The sequence below is a fragment of the Thermobia domestica genome, unplaced genomic scaffold (assembly GCF_964235325.1).
Source record: "Thermobia domestica unplaced genomic scaffold, izTheDome1.hap1.1 HAP1_SCAFFOLD_209, whole genome shotgun sequence".
Classification (NCBI taxonomy): domain Eukaryota; kingdom Metazoa; phylum Arthropoda; class Insecta; order Zygentoma; family Lepismatidae; genus Thermobia; species Thermobia domestica.
This window is the reverse complement of record NW_027655934.1, coordinates 233,761-248,699: the sequence shown is the minus strand read 5'-3', so window position 1 is coordinate 248,699 and position 14,939 is coordinate 233,761. Positions and strand designations below refer to the sequence as shown.

Below are 14,939 nucleotides of genomic sequence, written 5' to 3'. Positions count from 1 at the left end.
CAAATATTACATAGCAATCTTAATTGTTGCATTTTGTTGTACATTAAAGGTTTTGAAACCATTTAGGCCTCAATTACATCCTTAAATATGTTGTTAATTTACAACAAATTTCTTAAGCATTCGAATTCTGTGTTCCTGATTATTTATGTGAATCAGTCATAAATTGAGTGCCTTGGATTCTTGTATTTGACAGAGGGATAAAACATTCGATATAGCCCTAACAACCTTATCGTCGGAAGTATAATTAATCGACAGTAGCTGGTCGAGTAGGAAACACACTGCCACTAATATGTGTTGTATAAAAGTAGTATATTGTTGTAAACGAGGCGGATTTTTAATGTGAAATAAACGAACAATAGATTTATGTGCCTGGAAACTCAGTGTGAAAAACTTTGGACTAGACCGCAAGTCCGAACTCGCGTCTTCGGTTTACCGTATCAGGGCGCTAATCACTGGAATGTACTATATCTCCGTTGAGTTGGCCGTTAATAAACATGACAGTTCAATTTATGTGACAAATGAAATGGAAGTAACCTTCATTTATCATATTGTATGAACAGCATTATTCGTTAATTGTGAGACTCATAACATGTTACAAAACATATTTCGCTGTAATGTAATCCCACATGTTTACTAATTGTTTTAATTAGTGACTTTAGTTTCAAATAATGTGACTTTAGTTTAATATTAAGTTGCAAATTACTTCCAATAGCATTTTCTCTATTGCTTTATGGTCGTTTAATTCGTTATGTATTAATTTGTGTTGCATTAGTTAGCTCTTCAAATAGTAAGGCATTTGAGACGTAATGTAGTAGTCCTGAAAGGGACAGCTTCGTTTTTCTTAGTCGTACCAAACATATGAAAGATTAAAATATAAGTTCTGGAACCCATTGTATATATTAAAGAATATGCATAAGTAAATTGGTACGAGATATAGTAGTTGAGGCTGAACTGCTGAACAAGACTGTACTATTCATAAAAATAAATACTTTACATATGAATAGTACAGTCTTGTTCAGCAGTTCAATGTTTTCTGTTCTTATTTGGAAGACGTGCTGCAATGTTGTGTTGTTAGTTGAGACTGTGTAATGGTAATTGTTCAGCCGATTAACTAAGCGAAATGATGTAAGCAATAGTGTGCGTATTAGTGTAGTAGCAAGCCAAGAGTTCTTAGTACGGTAGTAGAGTACAGAGTAGGTTATTGGTAGGACATCAATTAATAGCGACTCCTTGCGCACCTTGTAATTTACAAGTTATTTGTGTTTGAATCTTGGCCATTCTTGTTGAAAGTTTCCGCATATAGCCATTTTTTTTTTAATCGCAAGCAAGAATAGAAAAGGTTTAAACTGATTTAGTTCGACAGAAAAAGAGAAAGTAAGATTCACTTTCTCATCATGAATGTTATATTTATAATATAGTTACAGAACTCCTAATATCCTTGTATGTATGTATACGTGATAATTTATGCGTATATTGAAAACTTTACATGTAACATGAATAAGATAAAATTCAATGAATGCTTTCTATTTTTATATGTACAGGACACTCCTCCGTTAGACGTCGAGAGTGTATCACAGACGTTGAAGGAAAAGAATATTTTACCTTCACCCTTGAAATTTGGGTTTTTAGGCCTTGGTATTATGGGATCTGGTATCGTCAAAAACCTACTTAATTCAGGGCATTCTGTAATAGTTTGGAACCGAACGTCAGAAAGGGTAAGTACTTTCTTTTTTAATTTCTTTTAAAATAATGCTTATGTTATTTCTAAAGAGGAAAAAAAATACTGTTTTTTAGATTCATATGTATATTTCCCAACAATATTTTCGTGGAAATCACATTCATTAACGTAAAACATTCCCTGTAATACAACAATGAAAATACTGATTTATTTTTTTTACTCTATAAATATATATTTTTTTCTCTATAATAGAAAAAAAAGAACATACACATTCTTCTTTCATACATGCACAATGAGCAAGTACGTTGAAGCTTAACAATTAGTATAATGTGTATTATTGTTAAGCTTACAGCTTCTTTGGCTCCTGTGCTTTAAATTCCAGAGACGCAGCTCAGTAGGTAATAAGAACTTTAAGTTGCAAAATAAACGGTATGTTACATCCGTACGACATTTGTGAATTACCTCTAGTTATATGTACTTGCAAGATTTTTGTGATCATGCAAGTACATATTTATTTTTTTTCTAATACGTTTTTCAGAAATAGTGCCCAGTACATATTTGACATAGATATTGATATTAACAGTCCGCGAAGCTAATGTACTAAAACATTATTTCAAGTCGTATTCGCGAATTGTCTTTCTTAATACAAGGATATACATGTATACTTTTACCCCTACTCTTGTAAACCGAATAATATATAATTATTACTTTCGACTAACTCTACATAATGTTCTTAAAATAAATATTCCTACCTGATCTACCTCCAGAATCCACAGCACAAAGTGTTGTACCAGTTTTAGTTCGCTAAAGTGAAAGTAACACACGATCTGACACACTCGATTTCACTTCAGTAGCACAAATAATAACAATAATTACTGATACCCTATCACAGTTAATATTATATTACGTAGGTTCAGTCTATTTGTTAATGACGTCTTTTTGTCTCAAACCCCACAATTTGAGCTTCTTCACATACTGCCACTAACACAAGATCAGGTCGTACGTATGTACGAAACATCTTGAAAAAATACACCCATGCTTTCAGGTAATACCAAATTAAAATCTATCACAGCTTTATATAAATTATTTGGCCATCCTAGCATTTGCACTACAATGCAGTTTCACACAATTTTCCACTTCGCTCATCCGCAGGCTCTATTTCAACACTTACATGCCGATCACTATCACTGATACACTTTCTGTCTGGTAGGAAATGCACTTTACAAGGATCTTCACTTACACTTTTATGACACACTTTCATTTCATCTTTCGCCAACTGACCATCAGAAGAACATCTTGATAATGTTACTGAAGCATCACCAAAGTCAGAATGCACACTGGTTACAATCTCGTTGCTCTTATCTAATTTTGACCTACGTTTGGAAGTATGACTTCTGGATGGCTTAGCACAGTAGTATGGAGAATTGAGTGGTTCGTCGTATTCTTCCTCTTCTTTCAATTGTTCCAGTTGCATGTCGACAATTGGAAGTCTTCCTTCAGGACAAATTCGTCTAGTCGGTGAAATGCGTGGGCTGTCTGTAGACACTTCTGTCGGAGTGTAGTAGACGGAACCTATATGACTTTGTGTTTCGTCAGATGTAGTTGTATCATCAAGCCCTCGAGATATTTGTTGTATAGTTTGCTTTATGTATACATCAATACCTGTTATATCCGCATCAAATATTATCGAGTCGGTTCTTCCGCATGTTCCAGTTCGGCAGTTCTCAAGGTAAAGACTTGGTAAGTTTTCCAGGATTTTGTTCAGAGTTTGCTGCTGATATTTGTACGTTTCTCGGAAGCGCAGCAATTGATGAGCACCAAATTTCCTAACACGATTTCTTTGGAAAATATAGTTCTCTCGTACCCAGTTAAGCTGAGATGCTGAGTAATCACGAACTCTCTTGATCTGAAAGTAAAAGGTTTTAAAAAAATCAAAATGACGTAATGAAAAACCCTCGGAAATATATTTCATGAACTCGTTATTTAACACATGAAATGTAATTTGGGATCATTTAATATTATAACTGTCAATTAGAAATATCTAGCCATAGGTTGATAAAGTCAAACAATGCAAGTCTGTTTTATTTTTATGATAAAAATGAGTGTTTACAAACAAATGCTTTCCTCCTACCCACCCACCTCGAAACACCAAGAAAAGGATCAAAACTACGATGAAAGTTCCTCGTTATTTGTCAGGATTTCTTACATCCTTGGATGAAATTACTATATCGCGTAACTTTCACACAAATAAATTATATGTAAATAGTTAAGTTGATTAGTAGGTGAAAAAAATTCTCTAGACATTGGAGGGATTGTCAATTTATTTTAAAATGCATATGTCTAATCAAGTGACAGTTAATAAAAGAAAAATATATATATATCAGTATATTTTAAGCATTAGGCCTGTTTTTCATTCCCTTAATGCAATTGTAATACAATGAAGTGAAGTTCCTCTTACATGTTCCTTATTTCATTACGTAATGATAACTTAGAAACATTTAAATCGCAACCTCACATTGTAAGTTATATTAATTCGTAAATAGTGTTTTTGCAAAATATTAATAGTTAATTTGTGCTTAATAAAGTATATAGTTACCTGATCATAGTATTGATCCCTGATTTGACCCAGATGATGTGAACCATAGTCCCTAATTTCCTTGATGTGTTTAACTTGATTTTGGTAACTATCTCGTATCCATTCAACCTGCTGCGCACAATTCTCTCTGATGCGTTGGACCTGTAATTAAATAAAATGGTATTGCATAATCAATCATCTAATTCTGAACAAGTTAAGTTTAAAATGTAGAATACTAGTATATACATTGAAAAGATAGTCATTGTCAAGTGAGATAATCCGCCAATGGGAAGAGTTCAACGTATTAAGTCAAATTCATCTGTTAAAGTAAGTAATAATTTCGGCTGAGTGGTAGAGCTTACTCGTGATGCGAAGGGTTCGATCCCAGACCATGGGTGTTTATAGTGGACAGTAACGTGTCCATAGTTTTTCTCCATTATGATTGCACGAATGATGTCAATTATTAACTCATCTGCCTTTTAGATTAAAGACGTAATCGTGAGATGTTAAACTAATTATATCAGTTCATTTTCCTTTCTATCAACAATTTTCCGCGGCTGGATTGCGAAGATATGCGGCAGAAAAGCTGTTGTTTTGTTATTGATTTTAGTGTAAGCTATATTGAAAATTTTGAACTCTGACGTTTCTTTCAGAAGTTACGTTGTCATCTTAGCTAGGGTTGTAGTTAATATATAGCTGTATATTCGCACTCTTCAATATGACTCAACTCAGCTACAGCTAACAGGAACCACTTTTAATTCCTCTTGTGAAATCACAATTTTTGAAAATCAAATAACAGAGGAAAGGGGGGAAAGAAAATAGTTAAACAATTAGAAGGGACTTAGATTGGTTTGGCATGGAAACACTGAAATGATAAGCACAGTGGAGTGACAACTATAATTGAAATAAATTCTTATGTCGAAGATAAGAACAGTAAATAGATATAACTGTAGTAACTGAATATTGTTAACTCGTGAGATTTCTGTTAGTATTCTCAGATACAAAAACAAAAGTTCTAACCTGCTGTGTGTAGTTTTCTCGTAGTCGTTCAAGCTGTTGTGATTTGTAGTGCTCGATATTATCCAACATCTGATAAATCTGCTTGGCTCGAGGAGAGATTTTATCCCTTCTGCAGCAACTTGTCCATCCACATCTAAAAATAATAATGAAGTTAGCGTCAGCATATTACATAATGATTTATTCAGTTAAAAATTACAGAAAATACCTATCTTTGAATTCTGTGTGAATAACAATTGTATAATAAATACTCAGACTGCACATATCCCATTTTAAGCAGTTAGAACTAGCAATTATTTTTCATGTAGTTCAAAATACTTAAGGAAAATTAGTTTTACAGTTAATCTGGAAAACATTAAATTAACCTTTTAGTCGTTATAGTTTTTCAGCTATTTACTCTAAATTATATAGTTCATGGTAAGGTTAATTAACGAATATTCGAGCATTAATAAATATTAATGACTTTTGTCGATATTGGAAAGGGACGTTGAATTGTGACTAGTAAATAAACCGAACTGAATACTTTTAAGAGTATTAATTCATACACTGACATTACATTCAGCTGTCTTACCTTTCGAATAAACGTTGTATTAGGAAAACAGTTACTGATATCAAGACAAAAGCAACGCAGGCTGCTATCCCTGCGAGAATGCTCATTACTTTTATGTGATAAATGGTGATTGGATCGATGCTGACAATCAGATGAGTGGTAGTGTTAGAAAGAGAATTTGAAGCAAAGCAGGTGTAACGACCACAGTCCGATCTTAGCACTTGATCAATGTAGAGATTTCCATTCTCTAACAGTTGTATACGATGGCTAGAATCTTGATTAATGGCATGAAGATTTGAATCGTGTTCTCGTGGGTGATCGGAAAATAAATCTTGCGCTTCATCACTTGAAGACCAATGAAAGGTCAAAAGATTAGGAGTAACCCAAGTAAGGGAAGGAGTAGGATTACCAGAAAAATTGCACTCCAACAAGGCACTTGAACCAAGTCTCAATGTTACGTTGGGTGTTTGACTGACCAAAGTAACTTCGGAACAATTTAGGTTCTGAAGCGTTGAGAACATATCCACATTGTGTTCTTTGATGGAATTACATTTAGGATTATTGGCTAAAGTAATGTTAGTTCGTTCACGCCAGTCAGAAAACCACAACAGATCACAGTCGCATTGCCATGGATTATCATCAATGTTTAGCTGCTCTAATTTTATCAAAGTAGCGATAGACAGGGGAATTCTGGTTAAGTTACTGTTGCTGATATCTACGTTTTTTAGTTTTGGAGTCTGAGCAAATACGTTTTTCTCAATTTTCTTGAGGTAGAGGTTATTGTTAGCTACAAAATTTTCCAGGTTTCTGAGGCCTTTTAGGTCAGGGTTTCTGATAATTTGTATGTGTGTTGAATCCAGCAGAAAGGTTTGCAGATTATGACAAGGAGACAACAAATTTTCTGTTAAATATTCTAAAGGGTTTCCACTGAGATTGAGCCATATTAAATTTGTCGTCCCTTCAAACAAACCACTTGGAAGAATTTGCAGTGAATTACTGCCTAAATCTAAATGTTTGAGGTTGTCTAAATTGGAAAATACGGTTTTAGGAATACTAGACAAATTATTGCTGGACAAGTCAAGTGTTCGAAGTTCACCCAAGCCCCAGAAAACGTGGGATGTGAGACTGGACAAAGAATTTCTGTTAAGAAACAGGTTGATCAAATTATCATTGTGTTTGAAAAAGTAGTCTGGTATATATTGTACTCGATTGTTCGATACGTCCAGTGATTTAAGATGTCTTAGTGGGCCAAACACTTGGAATGGAAAAGTATGGAAGTTGTTGTTGTATAATGTGAGGACTTCTAGATTCTGAAGTCCTTGGAAAATCCGTTCTGGAAGCTCAGAAAGTTTATTGTTCGATAAATGTAGCTCTTTGAGGGATACCAAATTATGGAAAGTAGCTTCATCAAATGTTGTAATCTGGTTGTTGCTGAGATCGAGATATTCCAGATGCTTCAGCCTGCTGAACGCATTCAAATCTACCTCTCGAATGCTGCTTCTCTTCCATGACAAAAACTTGAGTTTTGTTAGATTTTGAAACACCAGATGATCTATATTGGAGTTCGGAATACTTTTGAAGTCCAAATGTTCTAACTCCTTAGGTAAATGAATAGCAGCAAAACTGCGTCCTTCACAAATTATATGTGGATAAATAAAATGATGTGAACAGTTGCAGTGCTTTGGACATGAGTTGTGGCTGGAAATTCCGGAGTGTCTTGTATGATGATGCAGATGAAAAGAAGCGGGTGAGAAATTTGTCACTGCATCGTGTGTCATACTTAATTTGGATGGAACCAGAGCTGTTACCTGAGATTGAGAGAGCAAGAAAAGAAAGAAAGAAAAGAAAGAAGTGGGGAAGCATAAGGAGGTAGTTAGCAGTGTCATGAGACAGGTAACTCCATCCCTGCTCACGTGGCGTGGTCTCATCTTTTACGGTTGATCATTATCAGGATATCTAGATGAGGGCGGGTGTTACCTGAAAAGGAAAGAAGAAGACATCTAAATTATGTAAAGACAATGTTTCAAGTACATACATAACTCGCCGGAAACAACTTCTTCATTTTATTAAAAACTTGATACTCTAGAACAGAGCTGTCCAAATGGTGGCTTGTGGTCCACAAGGCTTTCACGATTTGTGATGTAAATTTATGCCAGTGTTTACCAAGATTTTAATATCTTTATATCTACAACAACAGAGCTAGCAATGCAACTACAAATGGAATGTTTGCTTTATGAAAATACACCGAATTTTTTTTTTTTTTTTTTTTCTCGAGTAAAGAGTAGCTGCTAAACATGTCCTCTTTATGGCACCGCAAAGAAAACAAACATTCATGATGAAACAGTTAATGTTGAAAAATTTGGAACTAGTAAGAAATGTTCTTCAATTATAGCAAATCATGAAAATAGACAAAATCCTCAATCTCCGACCTAAAATCCACCTATACGCACCTGTACGTACAAGTAAACATGATTATGGTCTTAGAGTTCATTATAATTGGACAGCATTGTTCTAGAACGTATCCTCTTGCCACTAAATGGGGTAAAATTAACCTTTGGGTAGAATACTCAGAAGTAATACTGTTTCCTAGGTCTCATAGCGATAACTAGAATTTTGTATTTTGCTGACAGTATCATTATTATGCGGGTACATGGTAATGGCGAATTCAACGAAAGTTACATACAATCTGAACATTCGGAAGTTACATTTTAGGTATCCGAGTAGTTATGTCAAACTTCTCTGTGGTAGTCAGCTCTCGTGGCTTTATTTGTAGAAGCCATTTCCCTTTCCTTCAGAAAATACGGTTTCAAAGTAGACAATTATTTGACCGGTCAGAATGCAGTTTCAGGAAACAAGTCTTCGTTGAGTTCGTTCTTACTAGTCAGAATACTTCAAATATACAGATGCCCTAGCACTTCAAAATTAACACTAAGATACTAGATAAAAGGTAGTTTAGAGAAAACATTTAATCCATCCCTCCTATAATTGAGGATACTAAAATGATGTTTTCATTTGGTTCGGATTCCACGTTAATCGGTAGGTCCACGTCTCATATAGCTTCACTGCTGAACGGGACGTTAAACTCAGAAACCTCACATGAAATGATGTTTTGACTTTGTTCTGCAATTTTGGATGCGAAGTACTAATATACTGGTCAATGAAAGTATCTCGAACTGTAAGTTTTATTGAACCAAACCAACATATACGTATTCGGAGAGAAATCCGTAAGGTGTTACGCATGATAGTAATATTTTAGAGAACACTACGAGCGCGAGTTACGTTACAGAAAGCACACATGTTGCTATTGTGGAGCTTAGCACATTAACTGCGGCAAGGATCAATCGCTTTGTGATTCGAATATACCTTGCATTCAGTCATTCGCAGCAATTCCGTACAAGCTAGCACAGTGCATGAAGTATTTTCAGCATGCTTTCAAACTGTACTAGTATCATCGGAAGTGGTATGCCGAGAAAGATGATTCCTATCTGTTGTCTAACGAACTGACAGAGCACTGCCACAATTTGCAACTTTAGATACTTTTCAATGTGTCAGAACTTTCCCTTTCAGCTCAGATTTGTTTGCTCCACCAACATTTTTTCCGGTATGCATCACTGCTGGTTCGATTTCCAAAAGGCATGTAACTCAGTCAGAAGCAATGGACTCACGTTTAGACAACTTGCAGTAATTGAGTTGATTTTGAGTTTAACGACCCTTTCAACAGTAAGGCTATATGAGACGGGACCTACTGATTAACGTGGAATCCGAACCACATGAGCTCCCACCGAGAATCTAACCCTGTTCTCTCACAACTTGCAATAATATTGAATTGGTGACACTTTCAAAATTAGGTTTAAATTTTACTCATACATCAAAAGGAAGTTCCATGCAATTCATTCGAATGGAATAAAAAAAAAATAATAAAAAAAAAAAAAAGAAATCGGGCATTTCCAAATTCAGTTTTCAACGAAGTGAATAGAATTTTTATAGGTACGTAAGCAGGTATTTTTTTTTTTTTTTTTTTTTTTTTTTTACAAAGTTCTCTGCGATTAAAATATTTTAATCAAATTTTCCCGTACCTAGAAACTACCGCACAAATGTCAACACACCATGGTAAGTGTGACAGTTGGTGTAGTAGTGTATTATTAACCCCCACCCTTTCGCCCCTTTGCCAATATCTTTGGAAACGAACAGATAAATTACCAAAAGCTGTACCCAAATTAATAAAGATCTTCGCGATGTTGCTGACAAAAGAACGTGTATGAAGTTGATACGTAAATTGTAAATTTTCTGATTACTATCATTAAGTAGAGGAACTATATAGTAAGGTATTATTTGTGTAATTTTAGCCCCCCTTCTGTTACAACGAAAAGTTAACTGTGGCCGTCAGACTGCTTTTTTTTTTTATAGCTATTTATAATTATAATTGGCTTTCTTGAACCGATTTCGCTACCTCTTAATTCAAGTAGCGCCCCATTTGTCGCATGACACCAGGCCAGCAACAAAAATGTTCGTGACCCACCAAGATTCATACACGGGATCACGCACCCCCGGTGACGGCAGAGGGCACAAGAGCCGTCATCCCTTCAACTTTGTTATATTGTAATGTAGGTCAATATAAAACTATACATTTCGATATACAAGAGAGAAAACTGTACCCCCTCCTCCAGGAGATTAACTGACTGCTCAAACAATAATATAAGAGAACTATAAGTATAAAAATATTACCAAGTAGATCTCTTGCGCACACTACCAACATAATAGAAACAGTTAAAAGTACAAAGATAATTAAACTCTGATCAGTATTTTAGTTCGTGTTTTCATGTAATCATGTTATGATAAAACAATATTTCAAGTGTTTCTTACACACGTGAAGAATAAAGCAAAGATTTGTAGTTGCGAGAGAATCTTGTGTGTATAAGCGTTTTTATTCTTAAACATACCCGCATCTGAAATATGGGGGAGGAGATTAAAACTTAGGGCACTTTTCACATACTTGGGCTAATTCAGGGGAAGTGCCTACTTCCCCGAGCTGCAACATGGGAATAAGCACTTTATTTATTTTGTTGTTCGTTTTAGTGAAAAGTTTAAGGCACAATGTGAAAGTAGTACATAATTTAGTACAAGGATGATTTGTGAAAGATAAAGAAGAAAAAGGCAAACAAACAATAATACAGTTACATTAGTACGGAAAATGAATGTAATAAAGACATAGTATGGACAGTTATCGGATTTGCTGAAACGAGCGTCGACTAAATGCTTCAGCTACAGTACGTGTATAAAGCGAATACGGACGGGCAGGTAGCTTTGATAACGTGTACGGCACTTTTTTTTATTATTATTATCGATCGACATAATGCAATACGAAAACACACATTAGCCCTACCTATCGTTTCAGTATATCCCTAATAATACAGAACCGTATTATAGAGGTCCAACTTCCTATGTAAATATGTACGTATAACGTAAAAATAAATAAATAAACAAACAAACAAAAAAAAAGTGTTCGAAATATTCACCTAACTTAAAATTTATTTGTATCAGATATTCACGAAACAGCTGTTCTAGGTAAGTTATGTCTGCGTCTTAATTGGATGATGAAATTTATATGGTAACAATAGCCTATTAGTTTTTATCTCTTAACCACTGGAGCGTAATAAGCTTACCTTTGCCCCATCGTATCTCACGCCACCCCGCTTAAATCTCTCACTTTCAAAGCTTTGCAAAATTAATCACACGTATACTGAATGAACTACATTATATCAAGACATGATAGCTTGCAAATGCAGGAAACACAGATGACAGAAATGAGCTGGTCTCCCACAGAAAGTCACGATCCTGTCTTGTTGCTGGTCTTCCGGCCCGAGTATCGTGCCGTTGGCTGGTGCTGCTGCTTGCCGATTCGAGGAGCTCAACTACACACACACATACAACAGCGAATGTGAATTGGATTGGGCAAGTTTATTTAGCGAGTAGGGGAGAAAGGTAGTACGGTACAGTACTTGACTAGTTACGTCTACATGAGATCTGCTAACGTGGCAAAGCAAAAGCCTATCCAGGGATAATGCGCGCGATCTGTTGCAGGTTTGTTAAGCGTGAAGCGCAAAGTAAATTTTTAACTGCTGGTTGTAATAACGGCTTTTTTTTTTTCTCTAAATGATCGAGCTTTTTTAATTTTGAAGAATAAATTCTCTCCTTCCGTTTTAATTATGAGTAAAACTAACATTTGGTTAATTGTGTAGTTCTGTTTCACGCTTTTTCATAGCAAGTCAATCTGGACTTCAGACCAGGCCCGTATCAACGGGGGGGCCTAGTGGGCCGACATCCCGAAGTTATTGCGTGCCCCTAAAATTTTCACGGTAGGCTGGCAAATGAACAATAATATGGTTGGATCGAACTCCCTAACTTCTACCGGGGCCCCCTACATTTTTGAGCTGGCTATGGGCACAGGCGTCTCTGGCGGGGGGACGCGTTCCCCCCAATATTTTGAAGTACAAAATATTCAATATTTTATTCTAATTTAATTTATTTACTAACGACAGAATATCATAAATAATAATAATAATTATTATATTTATTTGGAATATAATATTCAGGCTGTGAAACGATTGTAATCGAGTTCTTGATATACCTTAGGGGGTCCGCGAAGGTAAGCAGAAACGTTACAAATGGAGTCGAAGTTAATAAATAGGTTGGGCTAGGTAGTACCATTTAACTCACTATCTTTGATGACCCCCCCCCCCCAAATTTCACATGCCAGACACGCCAGTGCCTATGGACCTGCTTCAGATCCCTTGGAAATCGAATCTAAAACCGTTATATTCTGTGAACGAAGGAAACTTCCGTATTTGTACACAATCGAAATTAAAAAGATTTATTGGGCTTTACGCAGAGTCGTTTTGATGTATGATTAGCGTCGTACTAAAGGACTGATTGCTGCAGGAAACATGTTAGTCGACCTCTTTGGTATGGCAATAATCACGCGTCAGAACGACTCTGCATTAGGCCCATTCTGTTGATTTTCTGTTTTATTTTCTTGATGACTAGCTAACAGTGGTAATTTCAGGGGGTGGCATGAGTGGCGTGCAATTTTGTTTCTCTGAAGAGAGACAAAGAAGTGGCTTTTTATTTTTTTAATTTTTTTTTTTTCATTAGAGATCTTGTAACACTGCTCCCATTGAAGCCAATAACAACGAACAAGCCAGCTTGAATTCCCTTGGTGAACAAACGGAAGGGCAGAGAAATTTTGGGGAGCAGTTTTACATAAAGAGATAGTTTTATATTTGGCCTACAACTTGACGTGGGGGGAGATGTAGCTCCCGGGCCACTTGCCCCCGCCGCCATCACCACTACTCTGGCGGCGTCACTTGTATAGGCAGATAGTCAACAAACTTCCCTTTGGTGCAAATTCAAGCTCGATTTCCCAGTATAGAATTTTCGGGATTGTCGTAACGTTGTGAAGCAATCTGGAAGGCAAGCTTTCCCCCCCAAAAAAAAAGTTCGTTTGGGGGGATTAAAATGTGAGGGGGTTGCGCTAGGACCAGTAATGATTTCAGTGGTTACGTGGAAGAAATTTCCCCGGGGGTCATATTTCCAATTTTGCTCAACCTGACTTGTCAGTATTTTTTTCATTACTACTTTCATTCAAGGGCGCCCATGTTGTGGTTTCCAAGGGGGGCAAGTATAAGCGACATTTCAAATATAGTCTCAAATTTTGCGGTAACTATTCTAAAATATCTATTGGGTTTTCGATCATCCGAAGCACAATTTCCTCTTAAAGGGGGGGGGGGGCGAGCGCCCCACCTTGCACCCCCTTTGGGCGCCCTTGCTTTCATTCCCTGTGTATTGAAATGAGTCCCCCCAAAGGCAAATTTGAAGTCACCCCTTTATATAGGCCTATATGTTAGCTCCCGACTTTCGTTAGTTCGCAGTTCCGTAATAAATCTCGAAAATTACAACTGCTAGCACGTATAAACATGATTGCATATGTGACGCCAATTGCAGTAAACATCAACGTAATATGTGTATTTTTCTGTATAAAAGAATACATGTATATTTTTCATACTTCTGTGTCCGAGATTGAAATGAAATGAAATCTTTCAGTTTAACGTCCGTCGTTTTTGCCCTGGGGAGACGATGATTTGGCAAGTGAATGATGGTGGAAAACTTGATGAAATGAGAATGTGGGAGAAAATGGGAGTTATTCTTTTTTTCGCAAACGTGAATACGTACAGCCGGTATCATCCTTGTACAGTCAGTCTTGCTTTCATACGAAATACACTACGTAGCAACATAGCAGAAACCTCTGGTGAGTGTGCAGAAAGAATCCTATCACTTGGCAGGCAGGTCTAGTTGGCTCTGAGTTGATACATGGGTATAGATCAAGGATGTTATAAATAGAGGATCCGCCCATATGTATCTTCATCCTATTAAATCGATGAAGCCAAAAAACAACCGAGCATCGACACGTCTGATTGGCTACTCTCGTATCTGCCATCCTCTGATTGGTTACTTTCGTTTCCGCCATGATTGTTGGCTCAAAACATTGCGATCTTATTGGGTGGAGTGGGCAGAGTAGGTGTGGCGAAACTGTGACGTATGGCTTCAAGATTTTGTTGTAAGGGCAGATCCTCTATTTTATAACATCCTTGGTATAGATCAAAATTAAGCATTTTTCTTCCTTCTCTTCGAAGCGAACGATAGAGTAAATGGAAGTTATTTGAGTAATGACCTAACAACGATTTAGGGGGTGTATGGAAGATTGAGAACGGGTTACCGTTATTCATATAAAGTGAATTTACTCTGCTCAGTAATGTTACGTACAATTAGCGAAAAAACAAAATACTACGAAGAAAATACCGTAAAACGGGGCTACTTTGACAGGTTTTGGACTAGTTTAGATGTGTACACGGGACACTTTCTGCAACCAATGAATAATACTATTCTCATCATAACAATAGGTAGCTAGACTATCACATCCACTACTAAACCTAAGTTTCTACAAGTAAGTTTTGGCGGGAAGAAATTAAGAAATACCGGTCAAAGTAGCCCCGGGGGTGGGGCTACTTTGACATCTTATATATTTGCTGCATAAAGTCAAAGTTACTCAACGTATGGAGTTA

The 14,939-nt window shown here is 36.3% G+C and overlaps 2 protein-coding genes across 3 annotated transcripts in view; one reads left to right on the top strand and one right to left on the bottom strand.

Annotated features, from left to right (window-relative positions):
• Positions 1 to 14,939, top strand: part of Ndf (Nucleosome-destabilizing factor) — a 177,705-nt gene that overhangs the window by 53,851 nt on the left and 108,915 nt on the right. For both annotated transcript variants that reach the window (XM_081747384.1, XM_081747383.1), the window contains exon 4: positions 1,542 to 1,715. In XM_081747384.1, the coding sequence (XP_081603510.1) occupies positions 1,542 to 1,715 (174 nt within the window). The remainder of the gene's footprint in view (positions 1 to 1,541; positions 1,716 to 14,939) is intronic.
• Positions 1,885 to 11,751, bottom strand: LOC145676551 (uncharacterized). Its single transcript, XM_081747382.1, has 5 exons — positions 11,484 to 11,751; positions 5,842 to 7,797; positions 5,274 to 5,406; positions 4,275 to 4,415; positions 1,885 to 3,584 (listed from the first exon to the last, which is right to left on the bottom strand). Exons 2-5 carry the CDS (start codon positions 7,746 to 7,748, stop codon positions 2,787 to 2,789), a joined length of 2,979 nt encoding a protein of 992 aa, XP_081603508.1. The 5' UTR covers positions 7,749 to 7,797; positions 11,484 to 11,751; the 3' UTR covers positions 1,885 to 2,786.